The 14,575-nt window shown below is 37.2% G+C and overlaps 1 protein-coding gene across 1 annotated transcript; it reads left to right on the top strand.

The window, feature by feature from the left end:
• Positions 1-718: 718 nt before the first annotated feature.
• Positions 719-3,815, top strand: LOC134743369 (centrosomal protein 20-like). The gene is made up of 3 exons (XM_063676761.1): positions 719-890; positions 2,418-2,571; positions 3,598-3,815. The coding sequence occupies exons 1-3, from the start codon at positions 795-797 to the stop codon at positions 3,777-3,779; spliced, it is 432 nt and encodes a 143-aa protein (XP_063532831.1). The 5' UTR covers positions 719-794; the 3' UTR covers positions 3,780-3,815.
• Positions 3,816-14,575: the final 10,760 nt, after the last annotated feature.

Here is a 14,575-nt window from a genome sequence, read left to right as displayed (position 1 = left end):
TCTGACGGTAACAATGTGAAAATCTGTGTCGAAATTGAGCCGTCAGATCAAGGAAATAATTGATTGATAATTGTCAGATTAGATTACAAAAATATTTTAGCATTAACTTGGACCAAATCCACATCGACGATTTTTATATAACCCCCCACCTACCCTCGAAATTAAAAAAAAATCCATAGACGCTTTCCTGCTCCCTGGAAAAGAAAACTTTATATAACCTTCATTTTCTTCCTATCATATAATATAATCGTCCGATTCCAATAGGTCTCTACTCTACGACGCTCAAGTAACTACACATTTAGCATCGCCGGCGCCCCTGCTGAAAGGTCTACAAATTCTGACTAAATCAGCATTTTTAATCGAGTAGTGTCATATTTACCTAAACTAAGTTAAGTACCTGGGTTCCGGATTAGTTCTGTTGTAGGGTGCAGAAACAAAGCAAATATTGATATTTACTGAAGACCCTCAGATTGTGGTAGTGGCGCCCCCTGCGCAGAGTTTCGCGTAACATTTAATCTTTATTATACAAAAAAAAATACAAACGTACAAAATGCAAACTTAATGCCATAAAGCATTCTCTACCAGTCAACCTTTGGGCAAAGCAGATAATAAATATATTCCCAATTAAAAATACCGTTTTAAAAATAAAACTCCACATTCTCCAGATTGACAAACTTTTTACTTAAATAAAAATAATTAAAATTACGTCAATGTCAAATAAGACATGCCTGCCAATTTTATAAATTAATAGGACTAATGTCTGTAAAATATTTGTTTAAGAACGATTTTTCACGATGAATATAAAGCAAGATACTTCAGAGAAAGACCTTTTAGGTGCGATAAAGAAATTGTTAAAAAAGAGTGGACATCTCGAAAAAATACAAGCGGAGGTAATTTGCTTTCCTAGTACTTAATAGAATGTGACCTAAAATTTTGATACCAAGTTATATACTGTATAATTTTGATACCAAGTTATATACGGTATAATTTACGTAATGCGATAGATCCTTTTATTAATGTCTTAGTTACTTTAGCATACTTAAACATTATTCTTTGAGCATAAGCAGATAACCTGGCCACCCTATTTTAGGTGTACCACGAAAATGGTTCGCTTTTGTACCTTACATATGTAGTAAAATAATTTTGTTTTACATCTAAATTCGGCTCATTATGTATAAGAATATACATAGTATGTGGGTAAAGAAACTCATAAATCTATTATAGGCCAAGCAATAAGAAGGTATAGAGGGAAATGCAGGAACACAATTTTTAACTTCGTAGCTTTGTTTGGACTAGTTAGGAGATGAACATGTCAAATGTCCCCGACCGTAACCCTGGTGCTGAGGGGGAGAGGGGGGTTAAAAGGAGTTAAAAAAAAGTTATTTGTTTAAAGTTTATATGTTTTTACTTCGGAAAGGTGTAAATGTTGATACGATAAATGAATTCAGCACCCCCGATTTATACGAAAACGTTATAAAACCCGGCCTAGCAGCTTTACTGATGTTGATAATCAAGATAAACATGAGAGCCCTAAGTAAACCTTCAAGAGCAGATATCTCAAAAACTATACAAGATATAAAAAAAATTACCTAATAAAACTTGTAACAAATTAAATCATTTTTCATTTTGTATAAGTGGCCATGTCGCTCAGACCCATAGTTTCCGAGATATAATCGAAAAACCGAAAAATGGAACCTTCAAACCCCCCTCTCCCCCTAGCACCAGGGTTACGGCCGGGGACTTTTGATATGTTCACCTCCTAACTAGTCCAAACAAAGCTACGAAGTCAAAAATTGTGTTTCAAGCATTTCCCTCTATACCTTTTTTTGGGCATTTATTTCCTGGCCTATTAAGTGTGTAATTAATATGATTGACCCAAGAAGTTTATCAAAGCCCTTTAAGTGCCGAATACATTTCAGCCAACGAGGCTAATTCCAAGTTACATTGTGTAATTTTGATATCACAATGTAAATTTAAATTGGCCTTACAATTTAATACCATTGTCAACATTGTTAACATACTGACATGCCAATTCGAACGTACATTAAGGACGTGTAAATAATGTCATTCAGTTATCGTGCATTTCGCTCGTACTTGTCCGTAAATGTATTGGCGCGAGCGAGACGCACGATTACTAAATTCAGAATTACATCATTCAGATATCATTCTAATCTCAGTGTAATTTCGAATTGGGTACGCTACAGGAAGAGCGAAAAACGCCTACGAACAGAACCTGGCTAGCGGATCGCTCGCAGTAAACGTGTTAACTGATAATTCGAACCTTATAACATTTATAACCTTCGCGCTTTGAACACATAATAAATCAAATTTAGAATAGAATAGAATAGTTAATAACACAAGGTCCATCAATGTGTACCTGGTTAAGAGTGTTGGTGTTAGTCCGTGTAACTTTCCAGACTCGAGCCAAAGTGACCGAAATTCTGCAGGAAAGGCAAGAATACTTGGACTCTGGTACGCAGCGGCCGAGCGCGCCTGCGCCGACCGATGCTGTGCTGCTCACCAACGAACTCGTGCTTGAGTACCTACAGTGGAACGGGTACTTATATACAGGTGCCTAAAAATTTAATCATGCTTTATAATTGTAACTAACTTAATCGCGTAAAATAAGTTTTAAATTTACTTACGACGTTTAGAGGACGGCGTTGTCTCCGTGGTCTCGGAGAAGACTGGCTAAAGTTGACATCAACATCTTCTAGGCTCGCGAGTTTTTCGAACTACCCGCACTTGATCTTGTTTATTGACTTGAACGTTTTGCGCACTAGTGTTTTGGTAAGTCCCGCCGGTGTGAATCATAATGAGTAAAAATCGTGAAAGTTTAAATCTGTGTTTTATATTGTAGTCTTATTTTTCCTCGTTTCCGCATAACTGAGGATTGAGACTACATGATGGGGTCATTGCTGTATTCACCAAGGCTCGTAGTCCGCACAATTTTCCATCTAGATAGACGCCGGTTATTAACGTCCTTGGCAGGTCTTGTTTACTATATCGGCCCGTTAGGTCGGTGGAAGTTTATTACCCTTTCCTCACCACACACACCACAACCACATTGCTCTTTTCAATGCTTTTTGGCTCCTTCTTAGCTACGTGTCCGGAGGTTGGTAAGCTGTGCTAGACTTTTTTTGCTCTTTTTCTTCCACCTGGCCAAAGTCTGACCAGTAATATATGACCATTGTCAAGAGGGCGTTGTTATTCTCATTTATAGGTATATGGTGACAGTTGAGTTTAGTATGAAAAACTAAGTTCCAATTAAATTCCGCAACATATAGAGAGATCTATTACTGGTCAGACTTTTAATTGTAAACATGTGTATAATTTTATTAATTATAATAATGATTATTTTTTTCATAATATGTTTGTAATTATTTTATATAAAAGCTTAAAGTGACCTGTGAGACGGCTGGGAGAATGAGCCCCTCTGATTCTCCTAAAATTACGATTTGACTGGTCCCAAACACATGCTTTGAAATGGATCGGAGAATAAATGGTCAGAGTTCGGTTTTGTCCTACACTTACACCAAATACAATTTACTTCAACTCAAAAACACGCTATTTCTCATCTTATCTTTTTACTTTCAGCTTCAGTAATGGTATCTGAAGCTGCTATGCCAGCCGAACGTCGCAAGCGCACCGAGCTCTGCGCCGAGGTTGGAGTGAGAGACGACGAGAAGTCTCTCTCGCTCCCGCTACTGTCCAACATTGTGGCCGCGTACATAGAGCGCATCAAACGCAAGATCAGCAAGAGTAAGAGAGATGGATAGATTATTTCTTTAATAAAAGTGAAATTTACTTTGAAATATACCAGTAATTATTTTACTAAGTACTTATTAATCGATCGGAAAAGTACAAATAGGTATAATTTATTTTTTAGCCACTTATTGGTGCCCGAGCTAACATACGTTTATAGCTACTAATTTAGCGTTTAGCTACCAATTACTTACGTTACAATTTAAAACTTCTCTACTAGCCTAATGTAATAAATAAAAAACACGCACCCGACATTATCCATTATCTACCGTCGAAGGCTGACAAATCTATAATTTCCATTCAACATGGTTCACATGGGTCACGTTAAGTGATTCGATTTCAGTAATAGAAGTTTAAATTGAGAGACAATTTCGCAAAGGGCAAGGAGCTCGCGTGTCTCAAACGACTCTCTTCCAAATTCGACAAGCAACTGCCTGTATTTCCCATTTGATTTCCCTCTTGATCTGAAAAGCAAACTTTACCTTTATAGTAACAAAGTTGAAATCATAACCAAAAGTACTTTGATTAACGAGTTTGTGAAAAATAACGCGAATTGCAGTCGTAACAAGCAATATTTCAAACTCAAATCACTTCTTAAAATGGGGTGATTTAAAGGAATAAATTGGGCGATCGAAACGGCGGATGGTTTTGAGAAGAATTGAAGGTAAATTGGCCTTATGATTTACCGTAATTTGGCTACGTGCGCGTACGATAAAAACTTATTAAACATAGGTAAATAAAGTTTTTTAAACATGAAAATTATTTTGTGTGCCTCCCAATTGTATGTTGTCAGGTACTCTCTGCATACCATAGCAGCATGACTTTAAATATAATATAATAGCTAGTGGCCAAGAGATCTGACGAGCAAAACTTTGAACAGAAGTATATAAAGTATTGTCTTCGGTTACCGCGATAGTTACTCATGAAATAAAACTATGAAAACGGATTATATCGCGTATATTGAATTTATAATACATCCCGACGTTTTGAACCCTCTACAGCTTTCGTGGTCAACGGGTGACTGAGAAAAAACTACAAAGTGCAAAAATACCTACATATTAAAAATAATGAACCATCTTAGACTATAAACTTTAAGGCTGGTTGTACAGTCAGCTGCAGAGAAATGGTACCCCCCATGCATAGACATTTGTATGCAAAGGGGCTAAGCGAATAGTATTGCTGACTGTACATGCAAAATCGGTTCATAAGGCTAGATACAATACAACTATTATATATATATATATATATATATACGCGATATAAACTACGCCGGCTCCAACCCTATACCTCGGACCCGAGAAGATTTAATGCCCTCCTAAATTGTAGGAGGGTATCCCACTATGGGACCGGCAACAAACTCGGTTTGTTGTCCCATAACCTTAACTACAGTCTACAATTTAATTTGTTTACAACGTACTTGCTTCTCAAAAGATACAATTCCCCTCCTGAAGCGGAATTCGCCCCAGTTAGGTATTTTCTTATCCAAACATGGCAGAACATCCGCAATTGGAAGGAAATTCTGCGACGAATAGCGATTCAGCTCTAATCCTTAGCTTACGGAAACATCGGCTCTTTTATTACTGAGACTTACCGAACATCTATTCTTGGACTAAAAATACCCTCCAAAAATCTCGACCGAGGACGCTTCGGGAGCTGCACGTCTTTTGTTTTTGCTTAATTTATACTATGCAATTAAACGACCATTATTTTATTCGTGTTTATTTAAATGTATTTTTATTGGTTCTCTGAAACGGTCTGAAACTTTCTTAAAATTTTAGTAGTTGGATCACATACTCATACTCATACTCATTTATTAATAATATTGTTACATATTACACGTCAAAAATTTAATTTAATTACATGAGATAGATTACATTATTTTAGAAATCAGGAGTACAACTCGTATTTGCATTCCGATATAAAAATGATGTTTTTTTTTACTCGAAACTTGTTTGTGTATGGATAAACGCGAGCGAAATGCACGGGCGAATGATAACAAAGTTACATAATTTCGGTAAATTCATTCGACCCTCTCAGCAAATATCTCTATCTTATTACCTTTTCTTAATACTAAAATCGCATAATCTGGCAGATGGATTTACCCGATTTTGAAGTTAAGCGACTCAATTAGCCTCCAAGTAACATCATATTCGAATGCGACTCATAATACTTATATGCGCGTATCCTTTGTAAGTTGTAGTTTTTAACAAAGAAGGCACAGGTAGCTGTTACGACGTTAACTTTGTGCTTACCTTGCTTGAGTTAGTGAAAATTTTGTGTTACACACGGGTGCAAAGTTATTTTACTTCACGTGTGTTGAAACACTCGCGGGTAAAATAAAACTTTGCACCCTATTTTACACAATAACGAATTACTTCAGTCTTTATTCAGAAACACGCTCGCAGAACCAAATACATGATTTCGCATTTGAATAAATGTCTCAACTAATCATTTGTAATATCGGGAGCTCACAAATAATAGAAAAGGTAATCACGGTCTATATCCCGGTCAATATAAGTCTAGTGAATCATTTGTAAGTTTTTTAGTTTAAGTTATTATGTTTTAGCTCACTTTATTGTTTTAATAGAAAATAAATAATCATTGGTTTTAATTCTAATAATCAGTGGTTATTCGAGTTTAAGGTTTCCATAAATAATAAATATTTCGTTATAAAAGTAATATTGCTATAAAGATCGGGTTCTTTTTGTATAATAATGACAATTCTTGTGAAAATTTGTATGTATAAAAACTTAGTGAAAAACGCCTTTTTGGCTGCGACGCTGCCACTATGTGACTTGGTATAGACATACACCTACTGACAGACATTAAAGTTTTAAAGGAAGCTCGCAATTTTTATCTGTAAATAAAAAAACCGGCCAAGTGCGAGTCGGACTCGCGCACGAAGAGTTCCGTACCATTACGGAAAAAAACAGCAATAAAATCACGTTTGTTGTATGGGAGCCCCATTTAAATATTTATATTATTCTGTTTTTAGTATTTGTTGTTATAGCGGCAACAGAAATACATCATCCCACCAAAAACATTTCATGTAAAGTGTTGCCAAGACTAGGCGCATAAAGCTTTTACACTCAAAAGCTATCAGATCCCGTAGTAGGTACCAAGACTTTTACTCTGTAAGTGCTAACTTTATTAGCTCTAACTGTATAAAGCCAACATCTTGGTCAAACGTACAGTACGGCTTGGCCGTTTCGTTGCTGTCAAATGGACAAATTGGACAATCCCTTAATGACACTCAGAATTTGAGACTTGTGTAACTACTTTGTACAACAAATCCACCGAGTGAGTTTATGTGACTGCAACGAAACGGCCAAGCCGTACTGTACGTTTGACAAAGATGTTGGCTTTATACAGTTAGAGCTAATAAAGTTAGCACTTACAGAGTAAAAGTCTTGGTACCTACTACGGGATCTGATAGCTTTTGAGTGTAAAAGCTTTATGCGCCTAGTCTTGGCAACACTTTACATGAAATGTTTTTGGTGGGATCTCATTCATTTTTGTAAGAGTTGATATACCAGCTAGAAATGACTTATTCGTTTATAGAATCTACGATAATACAGGATCATATAAGCAGGCATAATTCTAAAATATTTTAACATTAGATTTTATAAAAGTTACGTATTGCTAGCGCCACCTATGTAGAGCCTATATAAATTATAAGTCAGGAATTTTATGTATTATAAATTGTAAGTTTTTAGAAATTTAAAGCATTATTATCATAATCGGAATTGTTTTAATGATCTTAGCGTTAGTTATGGTCTCCGATCCAGCTCACTCAACCGATTTTTGTGAATTTTGTGTTCACATGTTTTTCGACTAAGTACATATATTTGGAGAATATACAACATCACGGAGTCATTGTAGATCAGCGCCTAAAAAAGTAGCGGTTTCGATATCATTAGGCATTTTCTTTTCTTTTTGAGACATGTACTTAATGCAGAAATTTCATCTATTTAGATATTTAATTCTTAATGGAGAATAAGTAGCTAAATTTCACCTAGAGATATAGATACATTGGTGTGGGTACATACCTACGTGCTATCGCAGTGCTGTTGGAAAACCGCGGCTTTGTAGTACGACGATTCGAGTTTGATCCCCAGACATGTATTTTTTTAAATAAAATTTGAATTTAGCGAGTGCGAAGTGCGAGCTAAGCGTAGGTATTCGTTACAGTTGGGCAAAAATATTTTCTAGTCTCCGGCTGTTCTTTTGTATAAGTCGTACGTATTACTCAACTTATTTTCGGTAATTTTTGTGAGCAGAATTTATTTAAAAAATATTAAAATAGCTCACTTATCACACGCGAGTCAAGAGGTAAAGAAACCGGTATATAAATGAGCTCTCCGAATATGCATACATATTGTTACGGATCTTACGGTCGCGTTACTCTGGTGTTTCGAGATCTCTACACGCATGCGAGTTTCTAAATCGTTGGGAACTGTTTGATGGTACTGTGACATCCGAAAACAAAAAGTCGTATGTGCCTGCAAACTTCCTATTATGATATGACTACATATATTCACCTTTCGCTGAATACTGCACAAATAAATTGTGCAGCACAATACGGGAAATCTAATTTAATTAACAATATTTTGTTACGTGAGAATACGAGTCACATGAACGTCGTCAGTCGAGTATGTAATGTAATTTATAAAACAACTGATCATAGTCTGCTCACAAAATACACATATGTTCCAAAATGGCTGTCACATATGGACAGACAGACGGAAGACCGGACGGATAGACGGACTAAACAAAACTGTAAGGATTCCGTTTTTGCCATTTTGGCTACTGAAGGCCGAATGCCCGGAGCGTATGACAGGTACACGCTACCCGCAACGTCTCCAAGTATCTTCATGGCGGACGGTTTGGCCGAAGTAAGAAGTTAAATTTTGTAACCACAGTAAATTCACTGCCATCTATCGACACACTTTAAAAGTAAAAATGTAGATTTATAAAAGTACGATAAAATGTATTTAAATATAGATAAATGATTTTTTTTTACTTGCATTAATTATTATTGTATGATTTTGACCCATTTCTTTTACTGATATGCGTTAAAATAGTTAAATAATAAACGCCCAATGTCAACGCCCTCTATACGAGAGTAGGCCAAAGGTAGTGGCGTCATCTGATCGAGAATCAAATTTTCGTGATTTTCGAGGCACCGTTTTTTCCTTGGACTGTATCCATCTATTACGGAGTTATATCTATCTTTGCAAATACCTACTTACCTAATCTAGATAGATGAGCTGGCGGCTTCCTCGCACAACGTATCAGCATTGCGATACAGCGAGGAAATGCCGCCAGCATCCTTGGTACAATGCCTCAAGGGCCTATTTTAGATAGCTAGTTATTAATTTCGTTAACGTAGTACCACTGTCTATATCTTGTATGTAAATAAAGAGTTATTTAATTCTATGATATAATAATTAAACTAATTAAGGTGACATCTACCGAAACACTTGTGTACTTGCAGATGTACTCTAAGCTTAGTTTAGCTATGTCATTATATGTAATAGTTCATAACTAATCCGTAGTGTCATAGTGTGGCACTGCACTTAGCTATATAAGCTTCTACATGTATGTAGATACGATTACTTTTTCCAACCAGCCTTCTGTTAACATTAAGCCGGGCCGGGGTTTGAACCCGCGACCTCCGGATTGACAGTCCCACGCTCTTACCGCTAGGCCACCAGCGCTTGTGTTTGAAGTATGGTTTTGAAAAGTTTACGACAAGAAACAGTGCCAATATAGAGGGCGCTATTTGGCTGGTTCACTTGAACCTGGTTCAAATCTGTACTTCGAAAACTTTTTGTTCTTTTTTTATTGTTGTTTTTGTATTAGCATTCCGATCACTGCTACCACACAAAATTTCACGATTCTAGGACTTCAGGAACCAATGTTTTCAGGTTTAGAGGTATTTTTAGGTACCCCCATTTTAAGGGGTTGCAGGGCGAAAGTTACAGATTTCTGGTCACCATATGTGTCTGCATACAGACCCATCCCTACATGCCAAATTTCAGCCTTCTAAGACTTTAGGAAGTAGTCTGTATTTTCTATGACGCGAATTTCATGTGTTTCGGACAGTGAAAATTAAGGTACTATAAAATTTTAAGTATAATAGGTAGCTTAATAAAACTTGGTGTTTTTGATAAGTCTACTGAGTAAATGATATACAAAAAATTACAGCTCTCTAGCATTGTCCAAGACGAAGCTACGAGGGTTCGAAAATACGGCGAAACGTGCCGAGAAAAGATATGCACTGCCTTTTGCCCTTTGTCTCGTCTTGGCGGGGGCACGGCCGTGCCCCCAGATCTGTGAAAATTTCAACTGTCTAGCTATCACGGTTCATGAGATACAGCCTGGTGAAAGACAGACAGACAGACGGACAGACGGACAGACGGACAGCGGAGTCTTAGTAATAGGGTCCCGTTTTTACCCTTTGGGTACGGAACCCTAAACACTACCTACTTATTCGCTATGTTTTTTTTTTTCGCCAAGATGAAAAAAGAAATAACGTGTCGATATTGACATTGGAGTTAGGTCTTCAATGCACGTCTACATGTTGAAATAATACCATCGCCCACACTGTTAACTGACAGTTCATAAACCTTACTACCATACTGACTCTAAAACTGTATTAAGACCTAATTGTAACGTATTCTGGCAAATAAACATCTCTATTCTATTCTATTCTATTCCTTATTACAAAAGTCATAAGGTCCACTGATGGACAGTTAAAAGTATTGCTGTTCGTATTTAGTATTAACATAAATTACACAGATTACACTGATTTACGGCCCGATTCGAACTTTAAGATACGTCAATTATTACGTCTAGATTCTTCAAACAAAAACGTCACTTTTGACACTGACATAATTATCTCATCCATATCGTATCTAGACGTTATATTTGACGTATCTTTAAGCTCGAATCGGGCCGTAAATCCATCCGATCTTATCCCGACATATTCGTACCACAATCAAAACATTTCCAACTACCCATTGCTTACGTATCGTGCAAACTCAACCGTAAAATATAGCGAGGAATGAGTCAATATAAACATAACTGGGTTTATGTCGGCTTTATTTTCCGCCGCGCTAAATGACTCTAGCGATTTTGACAAATGACAAATGATGTGCCAAATGATTCGGCGTATCTCGGCTCGAAAATATTTTTTCTTCCGATCGATGCGTGAGTGAACAGAGTTGCGTGTATCTTAAAATATCAAAGGTCAAAGGGCAATGTCGACTGAAATATTATGATGTACATACGTTATGCATGTAGATAATTTAAACCTTCATTTAGAAAGCGTATTCGATGTGTGCGTTCATTGGAACTTGAAAAGACGTAACTCATTAAATAGTAATTTTTTTGAATGACCTAGTTGTTTATTGCTTGTGCTTATTTTTTTAATATGCTTACGAAACGTATGTTTGTGTTACGAAACGTATGTTTGTGTTACGAAACGTATAACTGAAAGCATTTTTGTAAAAAAGTGGAAAAAAGGCAGACAGGCCTCCTGGTAAGATGAGGTCATCGTTGCCAATGAACATAAATATCATAGTGTCACCAATCAATGGTATCTAATGCATTATTGACACTTGAAATAATAAAAAAACCGGCCAAGTGCGAGTCGGACTCGCGCACCGAGGGTTCCGTACTTTTTTAGTATTTGTTGTTATAGCGGCAACAGAAATACATCATCAGTGAAAATTTCAACTGTCTAGCTATCACGGTTCATGAGATACAGCCTGGTGACAGACAGACGAACAGACGGACAGACGGACAGCGGAGTCTTAGTAATAGGGTCCCGTTTTTACCCTTTGGGTTTAAAAATTAAGAAATGTTATATTTTATGTTTATGCTACATGTGCTACGCCGTAGTTCGTAGAAACATTTTTTGCTATGTAGCACCAAAAGTCTGTAGTAACTATGACAATAAGATGTTGTCAAGGCCTTGAATTGAAGATGTTGATGACCGTATGATAATAAATTTAACGCAATCTAATCTAATAGGTATGTAAAGAAATCGGGTACAGGTTGTCTGGCATTCACTAACAAATCGTACCGATTATATTGCTCTTACAATTTCTCTTATACACGTAAGATAAATTGTAAACAATTATAACTTAAATGGCTGGTAGTATCTTCAACAGAAATATAAACAAAAACAAAAAAACCTCAAACAGTCCTCAACAAAAAGTCCTCTTCATACCAAACGAAGTCAATTCAAAGTCTCCCACGGATCGATGCACCTGCCTTTGCGAGAGGTAATCGCGCGTTGTAAGCAGCGGTCCCTCTGTTCTGTAGGTTTTGTGTCCTGATAGAGCGCAGTCTCGTAATGCAGTCAGTTACAAATGTGTGGGTATTAAGCATTGCGGGCGCGTTTGGCTTTTAGATATTTATTAGTTACTTTAATCTAAATGTATCTGTTGCTGGTTACGGATTTAGTCAGTGTTACTTAGGATGAAGAAGCTTTTCTGATGTCAGTGATGTTTGTGGATTAGTTTTCTATCCAGCAGATTTTAAAAAGCTAAAATTGATTTGCATAGTCCTGATATGGCAAGATTATGATTATGATTATGTCACCCATGCATTGATTAAATTAAGTCAAATACATTTAGCTTTCGTCCTAGGAATTGTATACTGTGTTATTTCAAGCGTAACATCAGGATGCCCGTATACTAAATTCAGTTTTCTTTCAAAATACTCGCTGGAGTGTTTCCACTGCTTAATGTTGCATCATCAGTTTCAGTTCAAGTTAGACATAAAGACCGTACGAACGCAAACTGAAAAGCGCTATGGCATCGGCAGTTCTGTTGATTATAGACTATAGATAACCTAGCCTTTGTCATGTCTTTGGAGATCAACAGCATTTATAGGCTTTAAAATTGACACCAAGGAGAGGAAAATGTCCTTTTCACGCCACGAACCATCGTGGCGTGAAAAGGACATTTTCTAAGCCCTACTTTTCAGTCAAGATTTAGACCACTAAATATTGACTAGAAAGTAGGGCTTAGTTGTACACCTAACTAACAGTCCAACAATGTCTTTGTAAGTAATAGTTGTATTACACTTTTCCACTCAATTTAAAAACAAAAGAAATTCAACATTATTTTCCAAATCATTAATTATTCTTTTATGAATGGATTGTGTGGATTGGAGGTTGTTCTAAATGTATACTTAACTAGTTGAGAAACGCGCGCAAGTGATCCGCTGTTGTTTATTTATAAACTGAAGCGCTTACAAACGTCTGACTGCATTCGCTCTGTGCATGAGGCTGCCTTTCCACTGAGTTGGAGGTGGAGATGACTCATGAGACGAGACTTTCGGGAATCAACCAATAGCGTTAAATATACAATGCACATTGGTTGTAATCCAAATTATGTGTTAAAAATGACCTACGAAAATTCTCATTTTTTCGCCCTTGCGCTTTGGTCGCCCCCAAACACCCACCTCAAATGTGCCCAAAAGAACGCCTCCAGCCTCTTATAAACGAATTTATTGATGACATGTTTGTGAAAGTCACTGTCTTCTCTGATTGATTAGTTTCAGGTACCAGCGTCATACAGTAGGTAGCATCCAAAGAGTTCGGTACACAATACAAATTGCATGGCGCATCGTCATTTTTGAATACTTTGGATGCTATCTAATATATGACCCTGACTGTACGCGCGCAAGCAGTGCACCTGTGCGGTCGCTATGTCATTGTTTCGATCGCCGCCTCGAGCCTCCGTGGCGGATATTCGCGACACGGCGACGAATACAAAAATGTGTAGTAAATGTGAATCGTGCAATGTAGTAATAGATGAAATGCTAGCTTTTATTGCAGACAAAATAGATACATTGCCTGAGATTGCAATTAAGCAAATATGTGTAAGTTCCTATTCATTGGAGGATATTGACAAATCTCGTCGTGTGGCCCTATCACTGCTGGCCCCTTTAAAGAAAGTGACAAGGGTAAAAGAGGGTTCAGAAGACAAGCATGTTCAAGAGATCATCAAATTAATAAAAGAATATGACACTGACAGTCTACCCGTTTTTGTGGCAAGAAATTTAACCAACTTACCGCCGGTCTCCTTCGACCATATTGACGTAACGGGATTTCTCAAAGAAATGACGTTAATTAAAAATGAGTTAAAGGCTTTGAAAGATAGAAACACACCAATACCTTGTGCGGAGACAAATAATTATTCAGCTGATATTTTAAGTCTAAAGGCAGATGTTGAAGCTATAAAAAAAATGCTGACGGAATCACAGACACATTCGGCTCAAGAAGTAAACAGCAGTATTTGTAAATCGGACGGTCGTACGAATGACTTAGCAATGTTATCTCTCGAGCGGCAGTTAACTGAAGAGGGCATCCTCCCCGCGAGCCCGCCGCCTGGTGACTGTGACTCGGTCGACTTGCTCGATCCGCTATTGGCAGGTGCGCGTGCGCCTGTAGTTGTGCCAGTAGCATCTATAGTGAGTCCGCGCACACATAAATATGCGTTATCTAGTTCGGTAACTGAGGAAGCGGCCGGTGTGCAACACTCAATAGGTGTAAACAAACCACGATATTGTGATGTCGTACAAAAGAATGTAAATAAGAGACAGGCAAAAGTAACTCATACTCCGCGAGTAATACCGAACAAGACTGAGGATGATTACACGTTAGTCGAAAATAAGAAACGCAAAAAAAATAAAAAGATTAATATGAATGGGACAGCGCGACATGCGTGCAAAATAGCGGCGGCAGAGTTACCTACTGCCATTTATGTATCTAGAATGTCAAAATCAACTA

Source organism: Cydia strobilella, chromosome 8 (genome assembly GCF_947568885.1).
Source record: "Cydia strobilella chromosome 8, ilCydStro3.1, whole genome shotgun sequence".
Lineage (NCBI taxonomy): Eukaryota > Metazoa > Arthropoda > Insecta > Lepidoptera > Tortricidae > Cydia > Cydia strobilella.
Note: the sequence above shows the minus strand (reverse complement) of the source record. Positions and strands in the feature narration are given on the sequence as shown.

Bases quoted from the DNA above. Each gene is read 5' to 3' on its own strand.
- LOC134743369 (XM_063676761.1), top strand. From the start codon at position 795: ATGAATATAAAGCAAGATACTTCAGAGAAAGACCTTTTAGGTGCGATA. The intron at 891-2,417 runs GTAATTTGCTTT...GTAACTTTCCAG, and splicing joins TCGAAAAAATACAAGCGGAG to ACTCGAGCCAAAGTGACCGA. The intron at 2,572-3,597 runs GTGCCTAAAAAT...TTTTACTTTCAG, and splicing joins GAACGGGTACTTATATACAG to CTTCAGTAATGGTATCTGAA.